The sequence below is a fragment of the Plectropomus leopardus genome, chromosome 19 (genome assembly GCF_026936395.1).
Source record: "Plectropomus leopardus strain MGB_pleo_1.0 chromosome 19, ASM2693639v1, whole genome shotgun sequence".
NCBI lineage: Eukaryota > Metazoa > Chordata > Actinopteri > Perciformes > Serranidae > Plectropomus > Plectropomus leopardus.
In genome coordinates, this window is record NC_142194.1 from 1,455,053 (window position 1) to 1,476,607 (window position 21,555).

General features: G+C 40.0%; 1 protein-coding gene across 2 annotated transcripts in view; it reads left to right on the forward strand.

Annotated features, from left to right (window-relative positions):
* grid1b (glutamate receptor, ionotropic, delta 1b) overlaps positions 1 to 21,555 on the forward strand; it is a 620,249-nt gene that overhangs the window by 539,156 nt on the left and 59,538 nt on the right. For both annotated transcript variants that reach the window (XM_088069739.1, XM_088069738.1), the window contains exons 10-15: positions 749 to 871; positions 1,531 to 1,605; positions 2,128 to 2,464; positions 4,942 to 5,080; positions 16,608 to 16,803; positions 19,841 to 20,007. In XM_088069739.1, coding sequence (XP_087925865.1) covers positions 749 to 871; positions 1,531 to 1,605; positions 2,128 to 2,464; positions 4,942 to 5,080; positions 16,608 to 16,803; positions 19,841 to 20,007 — 1,037 coding nt within the window. The remainder of the gene's footprint in view (positions 1 to 748; positions 872 to 1,530; positions 1,606 to 2,127; positions 2,465 to 4,941; positions 5,081 to 16,607; positions 16,804 to 19,840; positions 20,008 to 21,555) is intronic.

A 21,555-nucleotide genomic window follows, 5' to 3' on the forward strand; every position in this document is an offset into this window, starting at 1 on the left:
GGGCGCTGATCCCACGGTGGCGGCAGGTTGTGCTGCCAGAGCTTCCTCCTGTGCTGGCACAGCTCCGCTGAGACACAGCTCTAACCAAGCGAGACTAATACCTTCACCCTGCCGCTGATCCCCCGCAGCTGCAACACTTCCAGCCCTGAGTGCTGCCAGTGACCAGCTCTGACACAACACCTCAACTGCTACCTCACACACACACACACACACACACACACACACACACACACACACACACACACACACACACACACACACACACACACACACGCACACACACACACACCGCCTGTGCACAGAGAAACTTTCCACTATAATGTAATCTATCAGTAAAACTTATCAAAGAAAAGGCAGTTATTAGAGATCATTACTTTTCTTTCACTGTTTTGAAAAGCAAAAATTAAAATATTTCAGTAAAATAAAACAAAACAAACAAAAAGGGAAATGACCTGTAAAAAGTCCTTAAAGTATAATAATTGTTCTGTAAAAAAATCTTGAATATGTAATTACAAAAATATAAATATATAAATATAAAGTTTTTTGGTAAATTTTTCCTTTTCCGTTTTCAGGGGTTTTTCATAACTAATTTGCTCGACCTTCGAAGATTTAAATACTTGTAAAAGATGTCTGAACGCAGAACAAAAAAGAGATGTTGATACAGGTTTCAAAGGGTTAATAAAAATGTTACTTAGATTTATTACCTGTTCTTGTCTGAATACAGCTAAAGTTGACTTTTTCTCTGCAGGAGGATCCTTTCGTCATGGTGGCAGAGAACATCCTGGGGCAGCCTAAGAGATATAAAGGCTTCTCCATCGACGTCCTGGACGCTCTCGCCAAAATCCTCGGCTTCAAATACGAGATCTACCAGGTGACACTGACTGACTGATGCTGCGCTCACTCTGAATCTGGCAGAAATCAAACCGGATGTTATTTTCGTAAACCAGAGCGGGACGGTGAAATTAGGCGAGGCTGGCAAAAAATACGGCAACAGTAGAAGTTAAAAGTTTAACTCTTTGTCCTCCTCTGAAACTGAATGTATTTCTTTTTTTAAATTGTAAATGTCCATTTGTGAATTTTACAATAAAAACCTATATTTAAAAAAAGAAATGCAAGCAGAGAGACTTTAATTCCCTCTGCAGTGCAGGAAACAAACCTGTCTTCAAAGTGTAGAAATGTTTAAACTTTATTCAAACTTTGAAGAATTGAGCTCCATCCATACACAGCAAAGCCGCGTCCACGTGCACACGTCTCCTCCGATGTCATGGTCATCGTAATCATGTTCTGATTGGTCGCTCCCAGCAGCTCCCACATTGTGAGAATTTGTTTTCTGAACCTGTTGTTGTTCTCCGAACCTCGTAACGGGCTGCTGTGTCACATGACATCGCACAGACGTGTGGAGGCGTGTTGAAGCTCGAGCTCTGGATGAAAAAAACGACATATTTCATTTTGGTTTATCAGGAAGTTAAGACTTTGGGATTTTGGGTTCAGGCTGTTTTTGTTGTTTTTGTCCTTCCATCTGTCCTTCAGGTGGCGGACAGTAAATATGGATCTCAGCTTCCGAACGGCTCGTGGAACGGCATGATCGGTGACCTCATCAACAAGGTAAAGTTAGAGTTTACTGCGGGGTCAAAGAAACTTTCACTAAACATTTAAATTCATGTGATCGGGACGTCATTTATTACTGTTGCTTATTTTCAACTCTTGTCCCTGTTTGGGCTTTTTCATACAGACCTACGATGTCCTTCTCGTTTCCCTCAATGTTAATATTATTATTCCGAGCAAATCCAACTTTCCATGCGTGAAAATAAACCAAACTTTGATCATCGGTTCAGTCTCATTTCAAACCTCCTCAGCTGCAAACAAAATCCATAACAAATCATCCGTACGTGCTACAGCTTTGCAACTTACATTAACATGTATGCCCAGTTGTCAATAAACTTTTTTTTTCAACCACACCTGTTTGCTCAGAGTTCAGAGGTGTAAACATTTTTGAACGAAAAAGTGATGATGCTCAAGGTTTTAAAGGGTTAAATTTAAGACCTATCAAGCATCAAATGCATCTGTTGGATGAAACACAAATCAAAACATAACTTTTATTCACCCGCCTGCCTCTGCTTCCTCCAGAGAGCCGACCTGGCGGTGTCGGCGATCACCATCACGCCGGAGCGTGAGAACGTGGTCGACTTCAGCAAGCGTTACCTTGACTACAGCGTCGGCATTCTGCTGCGGAAACCCGAGGAGAAGATCAACATCTTCTCTCTGTTCGCACCGTTTGACCTCGCCGTCTGGGCCTGCATCGCCGCCGCCATCCCCGTGGTGGGAGTGCTCATCTTCCTGCTCAACAGGCTGCAGGCGCTGCGCTCCTCTACCCAGAATGCACCGCCGGGCGCCAACGGCAGCGTGGGGTCAGGCTCTCTGCACAGCGCCATCTGGATCGTGTACGGGGCGTTTGTTCATCAAGGTGAGAGAAAATGGAGTTCACGGGAAAAGACATAAAAAGAAAAAGACTAATAGGACTCAAAGCAACACAAATGGACCAAACAGACACACAAAAAGATGACAAACAGACACACAAAAAGACCACAAACAGACACACAAAAAGATGACAAACAGACACATAAAAAGGCCTCAAAGAGACAAAAAATAACACAAAAAGACCACAAAGAGTCACAGAAAGACTACAAAGCCAGACTGAAAGATCACAAATAGACACAAAAAGTCCTTAAGGAGACAAAAAAAACCACAAAAAGACCGAAAAGACCACAAAAAATCCTCAAAGAGACATGAAAGAACCACACAGAGTCACAAAAATACCACAAAGCAACACAAAAAGACCGAAAAAGCAACACAAAAAGTCAAAAAAAGACCACAAAGACACACAGCAGCAGAGTCTCAGTGTGCTGCTGGGATGCACAGCTGGTTTCTTCCTCTCTGAGAGTCGTTCTGGAGATAAAACGGGAGCTGAAGGTGAGAAACTGAAACGCTCTCACAGTTTAGCGGCTCGGCTGTTTGGCTGAAATCAATCAGGGCTGATCACAGCAAAAGGAAGATTATCTGCCTTGTAAAGACGGATTTCAGTTTGATTTCGGGGAGTTTTAATTCAGAGCTGTTACACGGATTACGCAGCGACAGAAGAGGGAACAATAATCGCAGGAGGATTTGTAGCGTCTGAAATATTTAGCAGAGAAGCAGAAACAAGGACATCAAACTTTAAAGTGCCTTAAATGAATTAGAGCAGGAGGCTGAGATTACGGAGCAGAGAGCTCCAGGAAATGTCACCGCAGAGTCATGAACGAAGGTTACTGCGTGCATGCGTGTGTGTGTGTGTGTGTGTGTGTGTGTGTGTGTGTGTGTGTGTGTGTGTGTGTGTGTGTGTGTCAGTAACAGTTAACTGTATGTGGTTAAACACAGAACTATTAACCTGTCAGCATGTACTTCTGTACTTGTGAGGACTCCAACCTCAAACTTATTTTGGCCTAAACACTGAATTTTAATCTGAGGCTGCAGCAAAACCCCACTCCTGCCATTATCCAAATAAAGTAGTGTGTCTATATGGATTACTTAGTGGGCCCACAGGGCAACGGCCCAAGGGCCCAAAGTGTCAGGGGGGCCCCTACACCTGCTGATGTCACCTAACATGTAGAGACCAGGAAAACAAAAAGACCACAAAGAGACACAAAACAATCACAAACAGACAGGAAAGATCACAAAAGGACACAAAAAGACCAAAAAGAAGAAGACAACAAACAGACACAAAATGACCACAAATAGACATAAAAAGACCACCAACAGATGAAAAAGACAACAGAGCCACACAAAACAACCAGAAAGAGAAACAAAAACGCAGCAGACACAAATCGCCCCCCACAAAGAGACACAAAGAAACCACAAAGAGACACACAAAGACAAACAAAAGGCAACTAAGTGCCAAAAAAAACCCCCGAAAGAAACACAAAAAGACTACAAAAGTACCTCAGATAGTTCCAAAACAATGACAGACAACTAAATTCTAGCAAATAGAAATATATGTATATATATATATATATATATATATATATATATATATAGTATATACTGTGTGTGTGTGTGTGTGTGTGTATCTGTATTTGTTTTTAGAACATCTATTGTCTTTAGACCATCTGAAATGTCCTCCCGGTGGACATCTCACAGCCATCAGCAGATTGGTGGACACATCTATCGAAAAAAAGACAGCAGGTGACAAAGACAAGTGGACTGTGACTGATAAGAAATGTTCAGCAGAAATTATCCTCGCGTCGGTCTTGATTTCCAAAAATGTCCTTTTTCTAATAAAACTGTTCTCATTTTTCAAAAATGTCCTTAGTTTCCACCAATGTCCTCTCTTTGTTAAAAAAAGTCCTCCATTTTTAAAAATGTCCTCCCTTTTTAAAAATGTCCTCCCTTTTTAAAAATGTCCTCCCTTTTTAAAAATGTCCTCCCTTTTTAAAAATGTCCTCCCTTTTTAAAAGTGTCCTCACTTTCAAGGTCTAAAACTCTGCTGTGTCCTCACAAAGATGGAGGAACAAGAACACACCAACAGTGAAACATGTGTGCCCTCGTCCGCACGCGCACACACACACACACACACACACACACACACACACACACACACACAGTTTCCCAGCAGAGGCACCCAGCTGCATCTATTATGGTCTGGCAGGTTGCCTGGGAAACCATTTAGGCCTAACGGGTTGTGATTAGATGCAGCCGTGCAGCCGCTCTGCTCGCTGTGATAAAGCGCCGCTCTCACCTGCTGTTTGAATCGGGCGACAGGTGGACGCCTGGCGACCGGGAGCGACCTGTAACTGAGAGGTCACAGGTTTGATCCCCGCGGCATGTGTCCACTGACTGTGATCAGGAGCTGGAATCAAAACTGCTGTGAGAGTTTAAATAATGATGTGTGTGTGTGTGTGTGTGCAGGTGGGGACGGCGTGGTCGGCTCTGTGGCTCTGAGGATCGTCATGGGCAGCTGGTGGCTTTTCACGCTCATCGTGTGTTCATCGTACACCGCCAACCTGGCAGCGTACCTCACCGTGTCACGCATGGACCACGCTATACGGTATGGTTCACGCACACACACACACACACACACACACACACACGCACACACGGCTGCTGAGCAGTAAATAATCCGTGAGCGTCTCTGCAGCTCCGTCTTCATCAGCTCCTCTGAAGGAAGTCGATTGCGTCTTTATGACCTCTGGGGTCACAGTCTGAGCTCGGAGGTCTAACGAGAGTCGAGTCCAGTACTGTTTATGATGTTCAGGTTTCAGAGACTTCACGCAGCGTGCAGCCGATCCTCAGGGAGGAGCTGATACTTATTATTGATCCTGTGGAGAAATCAGGTCGTTTCGCGGCTGTAAAACCTGATCAGTCTCTGTGGCGGTTCATTAGCGGAGAACATGGCAGCTGTCCTCTGTCCTCATGAAGCCGCTCTGAGCGATGACCTGTCCTCTAAGCGTCCCTCCCAGCGAGATGACTGACATCATGGCGGCCGCTCCTCAGCGGCACGCTGTTAATTTCTCGTTCAAACTCAGCACTTTCTCGCAGATTCGTAATCTACAGGAGGCACCTAAAAAAGATTGATCCTCTCAAATCACCTCGAGAGAAAAAGCTGCAAATCATCGGTAACAGAAACCCACGAGCGCCGGGTGAAGTAGAAGAAGTTGAGCTGATGCAGTTATAAATTTACAGGGAGGACCGTTGAGCTAAAAAAGCCCTCAGCTTGAATATTTCTCCATAAAGAAAGTGACACCGCTGTTTCTGAGTTCAAGTATTTAATGCATGTGAAAAAGCAGCCGTCTGTGGTCTGAACTCCCAGTCTGTCTCACATTTAACCCTCCTGTTGTTAGCGAGAGCACACTGACCTTAACGCCGCCTCGGTGGGAAGCTGTCGTGTTTTCTGCAGCTCTGCAGATGCTCGCAGAAAGAAGGGAAAGTTTTCTGTTTTGGAAAAAGGTCGAGAGTTTAAACATGATTTGCATTTCATGCTCAGATTCATAGATTCTGGTTTTAACCTGATTAAAAGTTATTAAATTTAGTGGAATTTACAAGATGTAACATAATTTCTGTGGAGAATGAAACGTGTTTGCAATAGTCCCAAATATAAATTGGCCCCAAGGGTCAAAACACTACAATATTTCAGAAAACGTGACATTTTCCAAAAGAGAACAACATATCCCCCCAAAAAAACCTTTCAGAAAACAAAGTCATATTTCCTAAAACACTCCAACATTTCAGAAAACATGTTTCCCAAAACAAACATCTGAGAGAACAAAGTAACAGTCCCCAAAACAGAGCAAAATTTCCCAGAACAAAACATTTCAGAAAACAAAATAACGTTTCCCAAAACAATGCGTTTTAAAAAACTTTTCTGAAAAAAAAACATTTCAGAAAACAAATTAACATTTCCTACAATACTGCATTTCCTATAACAAAACATTTCCCAAAGCACTTGTTTTTTTTGTTTTGTGAGATGTTTTTTGGGAAATGTTGACGTGTTTGGGGAAAATTTTGTTTCGTTTTCTCTGAAATGTTGTAGTTTTTACAACAACTTTACAAATATTCTCTCGAGTACTAAATGTAGATTCATCCGCCTCTAAAAATAGTCCCCAACAAATGTTTCCTCCAGTTTGAGTTATGAAAAGATTGAGCACATTTAAAGTAAACTGTTATAGAGTCTCTGTGCTCGGACACAAACCTGTGTGTTACCTTTTCTCCCTGAGCTTCACTCTGACCGCCACAACCTCGTCCAGCAGAGAATAAACGCCACACGAACGTCCAATCAGCAGCGTTAATCACAGTGAACCGGCTGAACCGGAGTCGATCAGATGGACTGTAATTTAATGTTCCAGACTCGCAGTTATAAACACTCAGCTCCAGGAATGACCTGTGTTTTACAGAAATAAAAGCTGTAATTTCATCAGGCATCAACCTGGAAATCAAGAAAAGTTTTGGATAAAAATATTTATAATCTGCCTGCAGCCTCGTCCATCGTCCGTCTGTTTGCATTAATGAACAGAATGAGTCCTTGTTTAGGAAGCACAGGCTGATTCAGAGAGATCAAATTAATCAGAAAAGACTGCTTCTTGACATTTTATTCATAAATTAAAAGCGAACATTTACTGCAGATGAACTTTCTGACCGCAGATGTTCAGTTTAAGCTCTTGCTGGATTTTGACCTCAATGACCACCTGAGCGAACCACACCATTAACTTAGATCAACAATTTACAGCTGCTGCATTTAGTTTTTCGGCCTTTCTTGCTTTGATTTGAACTCAGAAATAACTTGTAACCCCAGCTGTTAAAAATGCAAATGTTTTTTGGATATATTTTGAAGAACAGATGGGAAATATAATGAAAAAATTATAAAATAACGTTAGTCCACGTTCACTATGCTAACTAAGCTTCCCATAAAACACTTAACAACCTTATTAAAATTCAGATTACTTTCTTAAGATACAACCTGAACACAAATTATATTCACAGAGCCTTTACAAAGGCTGTAAAACAATGACCACGTGTTAGAAAAATAAAATATAAATTTGTCAAAAAAAAAAGCTTATTATATATATATGATTGTTACGAGTTAAAAAAACAGAATGAGATAATTGTGTGAAAATTTCCTAAAAAAATCAGCAAACTCCTCTTTGATGCTAAATTATCGGGAAATAATCTGCTAAAAAAAACAAACAGCTAAATAGCTTTTTTAAAACTTAAACTTCCTTCAGTTTTTGTGCTCACTGTTTGGGTAAATTGTTCATAGTATCATTTGGTCTGAGACGTTGTTTTGTATTAATTATATGAAATATCCATAATTAATAAAAAAAATAATTAAAAAACATTTTTTACTGATGTTACGTAACTGTTTCTAATGGACTGAGGAGGTGTTGGTTAAAAGTACAATTAAATAAAATTAAAAAATTGACAGATTGAGATCTTCACTTCCTCATGTTTGACACTCTTATTCATCCCTAAATATCCAGCTTTGTGGTTATGTAAAGTGTGTATTCATCACACTCGTGTGGGTGTCGAGGTTTAAGTGGTGTCAACGGTTGTGATGAGCTTTGGCCTCCCGGCCGGCGTTACAGGCAAACGATCAAAAGAAGCATTTTATTTTTCCCCTTTTTTGTTTCACCCCTAAAAAACCCCAAAGAGTGGGAGAACATCAAAGTGTGAAGCATCTTTTTATCTCGGATTCAGCTTCGTTGCCTCCCTGTGTGTGTGTGGGCCCGCTGGATTACACCGAGCTCGGCTCAGATTTCATGTTCAAAGACCCAACAGCTCTATTAACAGTCCAGACCGAGATTCGCGGGCCTCTAAGGCCGATCCCACGTCCTGACAGATACCCAGCGTCTGATCGGAGCTTTTGTGTTAATATTTCAGCTCCGACATCGTCTGTAAACATCGCTGAGGGCAGATTCAGGGCTTTAAAGGCGTCGCCTGCCAGGACTGAACCAAAAACTGTGGGCGCAAATTTCACACAGGAGGACAACACAACAACAAAAATGAGACAAAATCGCTTGTTTTCTGTTTTCTTTTCATGTATGTTTGTGGAGTTTCTGCTCCAGCGGTGAGCAGAAGAAGCAAAGATTTGGTTTTCTGTGAGGAGTTTGGAGGACGTTCACATCACAGGGTGTAACGCTCAATTCAGATTTATCCCAGATTCAATCTTTCTGTTTGTTCTCATTCATGTTTGGAGTGTCTGACAGCAGTGTGAACACATCTCTGCCTGTTTTTTGTTTGTATTTTACTGTGTATATAATCTTATTTTATCTAATCTAATCTAATACCGTATCGTATTATATCGTATTCTATCGTATTGTATCGTGTTGTATCGTATTGTATCATATAGTATCGTACAGCATCGTATCATATCGCAACGTACAGCACTGTATCATATCTTATCGTACAGCGTCGTATCGTACAGCGTTGTGTCGTACAGCATCATATTGTATCGCATCATATCGTATCACATTACATCGTATCGTATCATATCATATATCATATCGTAGCGTATTGTATCGTAATTTAACATATCATGTAACGCCTCACATGTAACTTACAGCCACACTTGGGTAAAAGTTCAGATTTCTCACCAGTAAATGGCTTTAGTAAAAGTTTACTTTAGTTAAAGTCTGATATGTATATATGTATATATGTATATATGTATCTGATATGTCATATGAAACTACAAAGAAAATCTTAGACAAAAACTTTGAATTTTGCACCGGATAAAAAAAATGCTGTTCCAACTCACATTTACTTTACTTCTATATGTGAAAACTGTCTCCCTCCTTTTAGAGATCTTACGAAGAAAACTCCGCTGTCCGCTCTGCCTTCGAAACCCACACGTTGTCGAAGGTGGAATTACAGCTCGAGTGACAGAAATAAAATGCTATTTTTTAATTCTTTCTCCACAGTTTAAAACCTTCGTTATTGTCACGTAGCGAAATGGTGCACACCGTTAACGTTCTCAAGTCTGCACGAACATATAGGTCTGAGGTCTGCACATGACTGTGGGTACATTAATAGAAATGTTCTTTCAAGAAGTTGATTTTTATTTAGCTTGAAATATTTTTACTCCACGGACATTTTTTTCAAGTTTTCAAGACTTACATAAGGAATTGAGACTGTTTTAGTTTTCTGTCATGCACAGATCTCTCTACAGGGTAGACAGAAAGGTTTTACATCAGGTCCTAAAGCCTCGGCGAGTTCGGGCAGTAGAAGTCGTGTTTTTCCTGTTTTTGTGTCCTGCTGTTTCTTTCCACTTTGTTAAAAGTCAGGACTTCTGCTCTCACAGCTCGAACCGGCTGATAAATGCACAGTCATCTCTTTAAATGTGTCTCCTCCTGAGTAGAAAAGTGATGCCTGAATGCACGAGCACACACTCGACACAGCTCAGGTGCATCATCTTGTTTTTGCCCATTTATCTTGTGTATGAATAAATAATGTTACCTCTCATTTCCCATCAGAGGGGACACTACAGCCTCCCCCGTCCTCCTCTGTCTCTCTCCGCTCCTCCGAGAATCAAATCCAAGCTGACATTTTCATCAGCAAATCCCCGGTGCTCTGTTACTCTGTGAAGGGCGATTCATTCGAGAGTGCGGCGGCGAGTAAATGCTAAGTACAAGACTGGGCATTTATAAAACCGTCAATGAATGCTCAAGTGGAGATTTGCATACGAGGTGGACTTCTTTAAGGCCTCCTCTTCCCTCTGACTGACTCCCATCTCTCCCTGCGTCTGTGCAGCCCGTCATCAACACAACAGTCCATCACACACAAGAATGGAAACTGTCCGTCTTCCCAAACACTGCGAATGTCTTTATCACAAACTGAAGGTTTTTATGAGTCATGAGATCCATCTGTTACACAGCAGAGGATCAGACTGACACATGCTGCAGGATGTATGTCAGTGATACCCAACTGACGGCCCGCGGGCAAAATCTGGCCCCCGATAGAGTGGCAGGTGGCCCTCCAATTATTTTCCCAACAGAGGCCTTAGCTAATACCCTAATGTCCTAAAATCTGAGAAACGTCTTAAAATCCTAGAAATTTCCTAAAATCTGGTAAACTAGCTAAAATCCAAGAAATGTCCTGAATTCCTAGAAGTGTCCTGAAATCTGGGAAATGTCCTAAATTCTTAGATGTACTAAATTCCCTGAAGCATCCTAAAATCCTTAAGTTCTAGAAAAGTCCTGAAGTCCTATAAAAAGTCCCAAAATCATACAAATATCCTAAAATCCTAGAAACTAAGATCTGAGAGATGTCCAAAGATCCTATAAATGCACTAAAATCCTAGAAATGTTCTTGAATCCTAGAAGTAGGGCTGAGTGATAAAACAATAATGATATCAATCAGGATCTAACTTTTCTTTAATTGAAATATGAGATGTAGTCCATAGAATGTCGATAGAACGCATTTCAGTCATGTCCGCCCTGCTCTCATTCACCGTCGGTGTCTCCGAATGTCCGCTCTGCTCTCATTCACCGTCGGTGTCTCCGAATGTCCGCCCTGCTCTCATTCACCGTCGGTGTCTCCGAATGTCCGCTCTGCTCTCATTCACCGTCGGTGTCTCCGAATGTCCGCTCGCTGTCACTCGCCACCGGTGCGCTCATTTTTCAGTTAACTGTACCTTATCGGCCATAAGAAGCTTGAAATTATCGGTCTACCTAGAAGCATCCGACAATCTGAGAAATGTCCTAATATCCTATAAATGTCCCAAAGTCCTAGAAAAGTCATAAAACAAACCTACAAAACAGATTAAAGTCATATCCAAAAATCATAGAAATGTGCTTAAATCTAGAAAAGTCCTAAAGTCCGATACAGTGTCGTGAAATCCAGGAAATTTCCTAAAATCTTGGAAGATGTTTGGGGCTGCTGTGACCGGCTCCTGGCCTCCTTTTCTTATTGTTTGTAAAGTTTCTGATCAGCATCAGTTAAAGTGCGTCTGTCCTCTTTCAAGATGCTTTTTTTCTCTGATAGTATCTAAAATATATATATTATATATATTCTAACAGTCACATCAGACTGTCGGCATGAATATCATCAGCAGGAAAAATTCAGACCTGATTTAAAGGTTCAGATCAGAAGAAGAGCTCAGTTCAGTCTGTGTGTGTGTGTGTGTGTGTGTGTGTGTGTGTGTGTGTGTGTGTGTGTGTGTGTGTGTGTGCATGCGTGCGCGTGTGTGTGTGTGTGTGTGTGTGTGTGTGTGTGTGTGTGTGTGCGTGCGTGCGTGCGTGTGCGTGTGTGTGACATCTGAAGATGTAAATAAAAAATAAAAAAAAAAACCCTCACTGAAGGGCTGTACTCAGAAACAATTTTTTTGGAGAGCTCCACTTTCCGTCAGCGTTTTTGTGCGACTGGATGCTTTTCAGACTCTAGTGTTTCCTCTTTTCGCTCAGTTCATCTGAAACAACATTATTTGATCTCAAGTGCCTCCAAATAACAGCAGACCTGAAAAATACCTAAAAAACATATCTCATGCAGCGAGAGAGCAGAATAGAAACAGGTGGGAGGAATGAGAGTATGATGGGAAAATAAAGACATACCCACGTTTATATATACAGAAACAAATTTAAGAGATATGAAATCGGAGACCCGAAACCCAGTAAAATAGGTTTATATTTATTATATACGGCAACGTTTTGTTCACGATGAGCTGCAGTTTAATAAACTTTATTTCACCAGATCAGCTACAAACAATGATCCTAAAACACAAGGGATTGTGGGTGGAGGGGAGTGTTTGGAAAGGTGAAAACTAAACATTATTTTTGGAAAAAGAAACCTGCAGAGAGTTTGCTTCAGTTGCACCACACTGTTGAGAGGATGAACAATAATTCGCAGCAAACCAGATATGACTGTACATTATAATAATGAGTATAATAATAAATATTTATTTTAAGGCATCTTTTTTTCTTTTATTTTAATTTGGTTTATTTATGGTTTTTAGCTTGATTTCGCCCACAACTTTTTATTTTAAATTAATACTTTTTTGGGGGGATTTAGTCATAGAAGTTCAAGTTGAATTTATTGTCCTCTTGAGGAAATTTGGTTGCAGCCAAGTTTTAAAAACTCAATAAATGCATCAAATAGAAAAAAAAACAACATACAGAAACCACAATGCAACACAGTACACACCATGCAATGTAAGATAAAATAAAATAAAAGCTAAACTAAACTAAACTAAACTAAACCAAATTAAATTAAATTAAAATAAATAAATAAAATAAGACTCTATGTCATATAGAAAACATTCTGTCTAGTTCCCCCACTACTCTTTTTTTTTGTTTGAATGAAAAATAGCAGCACTAAAAAAAAATCAACAACATGTAGAGATGCACTGAATCATCATCATCATCATCATCATCATCATCATCATCACGGTGATTATAGCGTTGTAACTGTAATGCCTCCATTTCTGTTCATTTTGCCCAAATTAAATAAGTGAATCAATCTTTAATAATATATAATAGAAACATTAACAACTGGTAAAAAATAAATTAATTAATTACTAAAAATGTATCTTTTTTGCTTTCACTAGTTTCGTTTAGAGAAACCGAGTTGCTAAGATTTTTTTTTTCCATTTTGGTTGAAAGCTAGCTTTGGGAGGATTTCAGTGGACAAACATTTATTTTGTGCATAAATCGCTGAAACCGAATATTTTTCTGAAACGTGAATGTTTCAGACAGTTGTGCAAGCATTCACACGAGTCCACAAAATCAGATTTTAGAAATTTCCGTGTAAATTTTTTTATACAGACGAGCCTGATGTTGTAGTTTGTTTCAAGCTCGTAGATCTGTGGCGGATGAATATAATACTTTTATTGAGGTTTTGCTATCGAGAATCAAACAGAACTGATGCACAGAAATACAGATAAAATTAATTAAACCAAGATTAATTAAATAAAAATAAAAAGAAAATAAAAAAAATTGAAAACCGGCTCTGATAAAAGATGAATGGGAAGTTAATTCCAGAAAAATAAATTGCCAGCCTTTAATGTTTATTGAATGATGATGTTGAGTTATACAGTCGCCCCAGAGGCACACACACACACACACACACACACACACACACACACACACATACACATACACCTCGTATTATATTCCATACATCCACGCTGCAAAATCCAATTAGACTTCATCTCTAACCTCCACCAGCGACGCAATTATCTCATTAAAACTTTTCCGTTATTAACGTCTGAGTCGGCGCCGCCATGCCAGCAGCCCGTGTTCATTCACTTCCACGTGCACGAAAAACACACGCTCTGAAATTAATACGAACATTAAGAGGAAATCCAATTTCAACACAACAAACACCATGTGAGTGATCCGCTAAACACTGAACTTAAATGAAGAGTTCAGCCACAGACGACGGGACGTGTTTCATGTGTCTCTGCCTCCAAATTTAAAATGATTTCCTCGTCCCCGGTGAACCAGAACCTCCAGTTAGAACCGGAATCTCCAGTTAGAACCGGAACCTCCAGTTAGAACCGGAACCTCCAGTTAGAACCGGAGCTCCCAGTGATGAGACCTAGTTAGTTACCAGTTTCCTGGTGCTGCGTTCAGATGCCCTTTATAAGCTATTTAACCCTCAAAAACAAGGAAAACTTTGCAAAAAAAAGTCACAAATTGCAAGAAGTCAGTAAAAGTTAACAAAGAAAATGCTCTGAACATTTGGGTTTTTTTAAAAAAGGGGGAAGAAAGATCAGAAAATCATCAAAAACTATCATACATATATTTTTTATTTTTCTGCACATTTTTCAAGACATTTTCTTGTTTGTTTTTGTTTTTTACTTTTTTGCTTAAATTCAGGCAATTTTCTTCTAACTTTTTACTAATAATAAGCAGCTTTTTAGGCCATGTGTTGTTAAGTTATATTTGAAAGAAATCACACTAACTTGCTCTGAGTTTAAAGGATTACATTTAAACTGCTGAAACCTGAGCAAACCGGCAAAAAAAAAGGCAATGAGCAACTTGGCAAGAAAAGTCCCAAAACTGCACGAAATTAGGAAAAAAAATGACCTGAAAGAGACAGACAGAGAGTGAGAGAGAGATAAAATATTAGAAGATAAAAAAGGGGGGAAATGTTCAGAAAGCTATGTTTATAATTGCAAATTTTATAATGTTATTAACTGTTTTTAATTAATACATTTGATAATTTATTGCTTAATTAATTTGTTTATTTATATATTTATTATTATTATTATTTTTAAATTTATTTATTTTTGGTTGGTTTTTGTTGTTACCATTTTTGGATTTTTGTTTGAACATTTTCCTCTCCCTCTCTTTTCTTTTTTTGTGCTAAATTTTAACTTGTAACTTCATCTTGATGTTTCTGAAAAAAATCAAGCCAATTTGCTCAGGTTTCAAAGGGTTAAACTCAAGATGCGGACCAATAATACATTAGTTTTAATTCTACCTTACTTCATCTGTGTGTCTGCAGGCGTTTACAGTCTGTCTCCAGAATCTTGTACTTTATATTTTATACACGTTTATTACGGTCAGATACTGTTAAGCAGCACAATAATCGACATAATTCCTGATGTGTGACAGCTGCTCCCTGCAGTTCAATCAAGCTGTTTCTGCAAATTATTGTTAGTTAATTTAGAACATTATTATTATTTTCTACATATAAAAGTTTTAAAATTCACTGTGGATTTTGAGAAGTGAGCATCAAACAATCCTTTTTTGTTTGTGTCTCATCTTTACTTTTGTTTATTAGAAAATCAATACAGTTCCTGGTGTTTGTTTTGATGGATTTCTGCTGCTGTTGTTCTTTCTTTCTTATTAAAATAAAAACCGCTCTGTGTTGTTTAAACGTCTCGAGGCAGCTTCACAAACTAATCTGTCGGTCTCAAGGGTGTCGTTGATTAAAACTGCTCTCCCACCTCTCCGGTGTCCACGGGCTTCTAGTCTTTAAAATAATACTGTTTTTTAAAACAAGCGCTGACCTGAAATCAGTTCACTGTCACATCTGTGCTCCCAAGAAGAGACACGTGATTATTTTTACAGTTTGCTACAAGTTAAAGTTTTAAAAAAAGCATCCTGTGGTTACATATGACACATTTTTAGCATGAAAACCTTAACGTACGATAAAATATATCACTTTAGATACAAGAAATTGAGTGAAAAGGCTACTGCACCTACAAATTATGAAGATACAACTAACAGAAAATACAACTAAACAGTGTCATAGGACCCCCTTTAAAATTACACACACTCCTATCACTGCACACAAAAAATGGGCTTTATAAAATTATTATATATTAATATGATTTTCTACTGAGTTTATTTTGTAACCAGCATCCATCCTAATCATAAATATCAAATATTCATTTATTTTCAGTTTTTGTCATGATACCTCTATGTTTTCAGACAAAAAAAAACGCACACACAAAAATAATTTTCGACATATTAAATGCAAAGATTTATTTTTTTTTATTTGATTTTTTTTATTTTACATTGTTTGTGACAGGTCACCTAGTGGAAATAGCATGTATTTCCTCCATATGCCAAATATGGTCAAAATGACCTCATCAGGTGGGAAATAGTCAAAATGACAAATTCAGAGTCAAAAGCCCAGAATGACACCCAGAAATAATACAAGTCCTGTTTTTCTGCTCTGATGGCTGTGGGATCAAAAATGTCAGTTTGAATGGGTTTCAATGGAGCATTTTTGGACCTGAACAGTCTGAATGTAACTATTTAGTTTCCACAGTGTATTTTAGACTTATTGTAGGAGCTGAGCTGCAAATTCACTGATTACACTCAAATACACAATCTGGACTACATTTAGGACACATGCATCAACACACACACAATTATAAAAAACAAACAACAAAAAAAATCTAAAATGCACTGAACAGACGGGTTTATGGGTGAGAATCAGCTCTAGAACTTTAGATGCCCAATTTCGACTAACTGGATCTGATTCTCGGCCAAGTCTAGACGCCCGACACCTTCAGTCAAACCCTGTAATTTTCAAATTTTAACAGCAGCTTTCAGTCAGTTTATCTCCTCACACTAATGACTGAGTGAGGTGGACACAGTAAAAGACAACAGCTCCTCTCTCGTGTCCTCCAGGTCCTTCCAGGACTTGGCGCGGCAGATCGACGTGGACTACGGCACGGTGAGGGACTCGGCGGTCTACGACTACTTCAGGAACAAAGGCACCAACCCTCTGGAGCAGGACAGCACGTATGCAGAGCTGTGGAGGACCGTCAGCAAGAACAACGGCATGGACTACTCCGTGTCCAGCCCGTCTGAGGGCATACGCAAGGTGAGACACCGTGTGTGTGTGTGTGTGTGTGTGTGTGTGTGTGTTTTGTATAATTCTTATCTTATATAAAATACAATAAGTACACAAACAAAGATGTTGTAAAGAAAAAATACACGACTGCATTCATCGAAAAGTAATCTCAATCACCGAAGCATCACAGGGAGAGAGCTCAAAACTGTGCGCTTGCAGCTGTATAACCACACACACGCACACACACGCACACACACACATATTAATTATATTTTGACGAGTAATTTCAGCTCCTTATTAAGTCTCTGAATCACATTTTAATCGTGACTTTTGTGAACGAACGAGCCGCCGATCAGTCAGAAGAATGTGATCATCTGAAGTGTGAAGGAGAGCCGTGTTTTCCCCGGCTGTGATTTACTCTGATTTCTCACACACACACACACACACACACACACACACACACACACACACACAGAGCTGTAGTATCATTAAACACACACACACACACTCCTGTTTTATTCACAGCAGGCAAACATACAAAGACACTCCTCTGTTTACCCATTACTTAATTGCAACAGCAGTTGCACAATACAGTAATTAGTAAGGCGGTGTCGCAGTGTGTGTGTGTGTGTGTGTGTGTGTGTGTGTGTGTGTGTGTCTTTGTGTGTGTGTGTCTGCTGTACATTATTATGCTCATAGATCTCTAAAAAAGCCGATGACAAATTAGCGTCGGAGACAAATCAGCTCTGAGCGCATCCATTATTCAGCCATTTGCATGATAAACACCCCCCTACTATGTTTTTGACGATTTCTCCTCACACTACCCCAAATACACACACACACACACACACACACACACAAACACACACATACACTTTTATCGCTATTGCCGAGTGCTTTTCCAATCCCGAGCTGCTCGGCTGCCCCCCGGTCCTCCCACTCACGTCCCCACAGTTAAACTGAGGACACTTCGACTGTTTCTGCGTCTTTATCACCAACAACAGTCTGCAGAGGAAGACGAGCTGCAAAGATGCCGCCTGAAGCTGCTAAACACTGACTTAGCTGCAACATCTGAGGCTGAACGTCTTTATAAAAGCAGCTGTTGTGATGAGCGAGGACTCCAGAGACACTGGTGGGGACGGGGACGTGTGAATGAACCGGTGCAGAAACAAGCAGCATACAAAAACGTCCATCTTAAACGTTTCGCCGAAACCTCAGATTACGTTCAGCACTTGTCTGATATCAAGAACATATCTGGATTACACTGTATGCGTGAGCAATGCGTGATGGCAACCTCGCCGAGCTGCAGCACGTTTGACGTTGACGGTGTTCACTCTGACAGCGCCGTGGCTGTGACGCTCCTGCAGGGCTGCCTGCTGCTATGAGTTCTGTATTTCCACATTTACAAGCACAAACTCTGCTCGTTTCTGAAGTCGAGCAGCTCCTGCGTAGTCGACAACACGGTCCTGCAAAAGCTTCACAATAAAATGCCTTATGTCAACAGTTGATGGAATTCTGTCATCAGAGGACTTTTATTTTGAAACAGAAGCCGGAGAGTTTGTGTAAAACAGATATTTTAGTATTTTCTCATCTCTGTGACAGATAAAGACACTGAAACTGAACAGGAGGCATGAAGTCAATATAATTATCAAAAAAACATTTTCTAACTCTGCTGACGACCACAAGCGGCACGCAGAAAAAAATCAGGGAAGCACCGTTTCTGACGTATAGGAACGTTGTCATTGACTCATTCTGGAGGTTGTGTTCCAGCGGTGCAGATCGCCACATGAAGCCGCGTTGACTTTAGATCTGAGCTTTCTGTTCGTCTCCTTTGTGTTTCTGTGTCCTCCTTTGATTCATAACAACCTGCTGAACGCCGCCGCGCTCTCAGCAGCCCAGCGTGTCGTCACAAAGCTCAGCTTCTGCTCAAACACTGCACAGCTCTTCCTCCCAGAGTCACCTGGAGAGAGAAGAAACAGCCTCAGGCTCTGAGAGCGTCCCGAAGCCGCCGCTGCTTCGTTCAGTCAGAGACGTGACGTGGTAATTAGGTTGTAACAGCGTGAAAGGATCCGGAGACTGAAGCCTCTCTGCTCCCACAGAGGGAGGGAGGAGAGAGGGGAGTGTACAAACACTCAGAGCGTGGATACAATTAGCAGAGACAGCGAGCAGGTTGAAGTGAAAGCAGATGTTCCTGCAGCCGCTCTGCTGACACGCTGAAAACCCACATCCTCTTCCACTCGCTTTCCACCCGCCGCTGCTGCTTTCTGTCACCTCCTCCTCACACAGCGGAGACGCTCCAAATACCAAACATGCCCCACAGTTATCTTCGAACTGTGTCTGATAAAAAGACACTTTTACCAAGTTATCAACATTTTTGATCCAAAAACTAAGATGGCTGAATGTGACAGGCGAAACCTCTGACTGTCCACAACTCGGTGGAAAATCTTTTTAAAATGTTTTGTTTGTTTATTTTTTAGTGGGATAAATAAATGTCTGTCCTGAGCTTTTAACCATACAACCAAAAAATAACTATACAAATTCAAAAAATAAATACTTTTTTCTTTTTCAACCGGCGCCACCAGTTAACACGGTGAGTGTTTACCGTGTCCAACGAACCAATCAAATCGATTGTTCATGTTTGCTACACAGAACCGCGGGAGAGTTTTTTTCGGGAAAGTGAGAAGATACGAAGTGCTCCAAAGTAAGGAGAGTAGAAAATAATTTGAAAAGAGAGAGAGACTCCACAATGTTCACACTTTTTACTTCCAATCTTTAACGTGATTCTTGTTATTTCCCCTGAAATGTGGGCTCGAATTTCATTTTGCTCGGAGAGGAAGAGAGGTTTTTTTTTTTTTTTTTGGAACTCGACCTCTTTGAATATTAGTTGAATAAGCTTCTTCGAGATGCTGGTTTGATTCCCGTCAGCAGAGACTATAATTAAAGCTGATTGGCCGGTTTTAAACATAGAAACTCGATGAAAACCTGCTGAGGTGATTTTACGGTCAGAGTCTGAAAAATGAACAAAAACAAACTTGTAAACAAACTGATGTCATCGTGTTTCCCTCAGGCAAAGAAGAGTCCCTATGCCTTCCTGTGGGACATGGCGGTGCTGGAGTACGCCGCCCTGACGGACGACGACTGCACCATCACCGTGTCGGGGAACAGCATGAGCAGCAAAGGCTACGGCATCGCCATGCAGCACGGCAGCCCCTACAGAGACCTCTTCTCTCAAAAGTAAGTGACGCCCGCGTTCAGCAGGGGGGCGGGAGCGAAAACGCCACGTTTTACCTCCAGTTAATAACACGTTTAATTTGAAGCTGAAAGGCTTTATGACAGATGGAGAAACAGCTGATGATCTGGTTGATAACTTCTCTTAGGTGCGACATAATCAGCCATAAGTCTCGTAGGAAATGTGCAAACGCAAACAAAATATAGCAGAAATATTCACAAAACAGACTCTGAGCAATCCCGAATATTTTGGCGGTATTTCAATAAAAGGTGTCACCATGGCAACGTCATTAAATTAGACTCAGGCTAGGTACTCATGCAGCTAAACTTAAAAACGTACTTACTTACAGCGGCGTCTAATAACTTAAAGTCGTTTTTTCACTCGTGCACGTCAGTTAAATCGGCAAACAACAACGTTCAGTGACGCGCGGTGTAACGTTATGTTAGCAACACGGCAGAAATTGCGTGGAACTAAAAAATTTTTGGGAAAATAGATTTAAAGTAAGAACTACTGAGAGAAACGTGTCGGCATGTTGATCATCTGGATTTATATCTCGATATGATGGGAACAAAAATAAACAGTGATGTTGACAAAGTGCTGCAGGATGTTTTCATGTCCATTTACTGCACTTTTACCGCCAGAAAAAGCGTAGTGAAGTTTTGCAGCTGCAGCTCATTCTCGTTCTTTTGCTTTCATTCAATCAATCAATCAGATTTTATTTTTCATACAAACTGTAACACAAAGTGCTTCACTCAATCAGACCAAAATGCGAATAAAAACACAAAAACAAAAAAATCAAAAACAATACTTTAACCTTTAACCATACTTTAACCTGGTTTAAATACTTTAAACCAGGAAGTGAGTAAACGCTACCATTAGTGAAGAATCATCAGAGACAAAATAAAACCTAAAAATAGAAAGATTAAAATAAATAAAAAAGGAAAAGATAAGCAACAAAGTAAATACATGAATAAAACGATAAAGGTAATAATGAAAAATAAATATGTGAATACCTATATTGTAAATAAGAGGTAAAAGAAAGGATAACAGTACAAAGTAAAATAATAAATAATTATGTTAGAAAATATATATGTAAAAAAAATAATAATGAATTGATACAGGAAGTAGCGACATGCGGCTGCACATTTGGCAAAAAGACATATTTCTGTAATCAATTGCGTTGATTAAACACCCCAACCCGAATCACAAACTCTAAGTGTTGTATTTAATTTAATTTAATTTTTTTAATTTTAATTTTTTTAATTTAATTAAAATTTAATCTAATTTCATTTAATTCAATTTTAAATGTGCGCAGTGTTGGTGCCGATAAAACTCTACAAACTTGCTTTGTGGTTCAGTCAAAAGGTTTTTTTTTCACAGTTAATGTTTAGGGGGAGGGGCCTGTACATTGGAGTTTACCCCGGTGAATGAGAGGGTAGACTCCCTCCGCCTTCAGGTTGGGGGACGGATCCTGACTGTTATTTGTGCCTATGGTCCAAACAGTTCAGAGTATCTACCCTTTTTGGAGTCCTTAGAGGGGGTGCTGGAGAGTG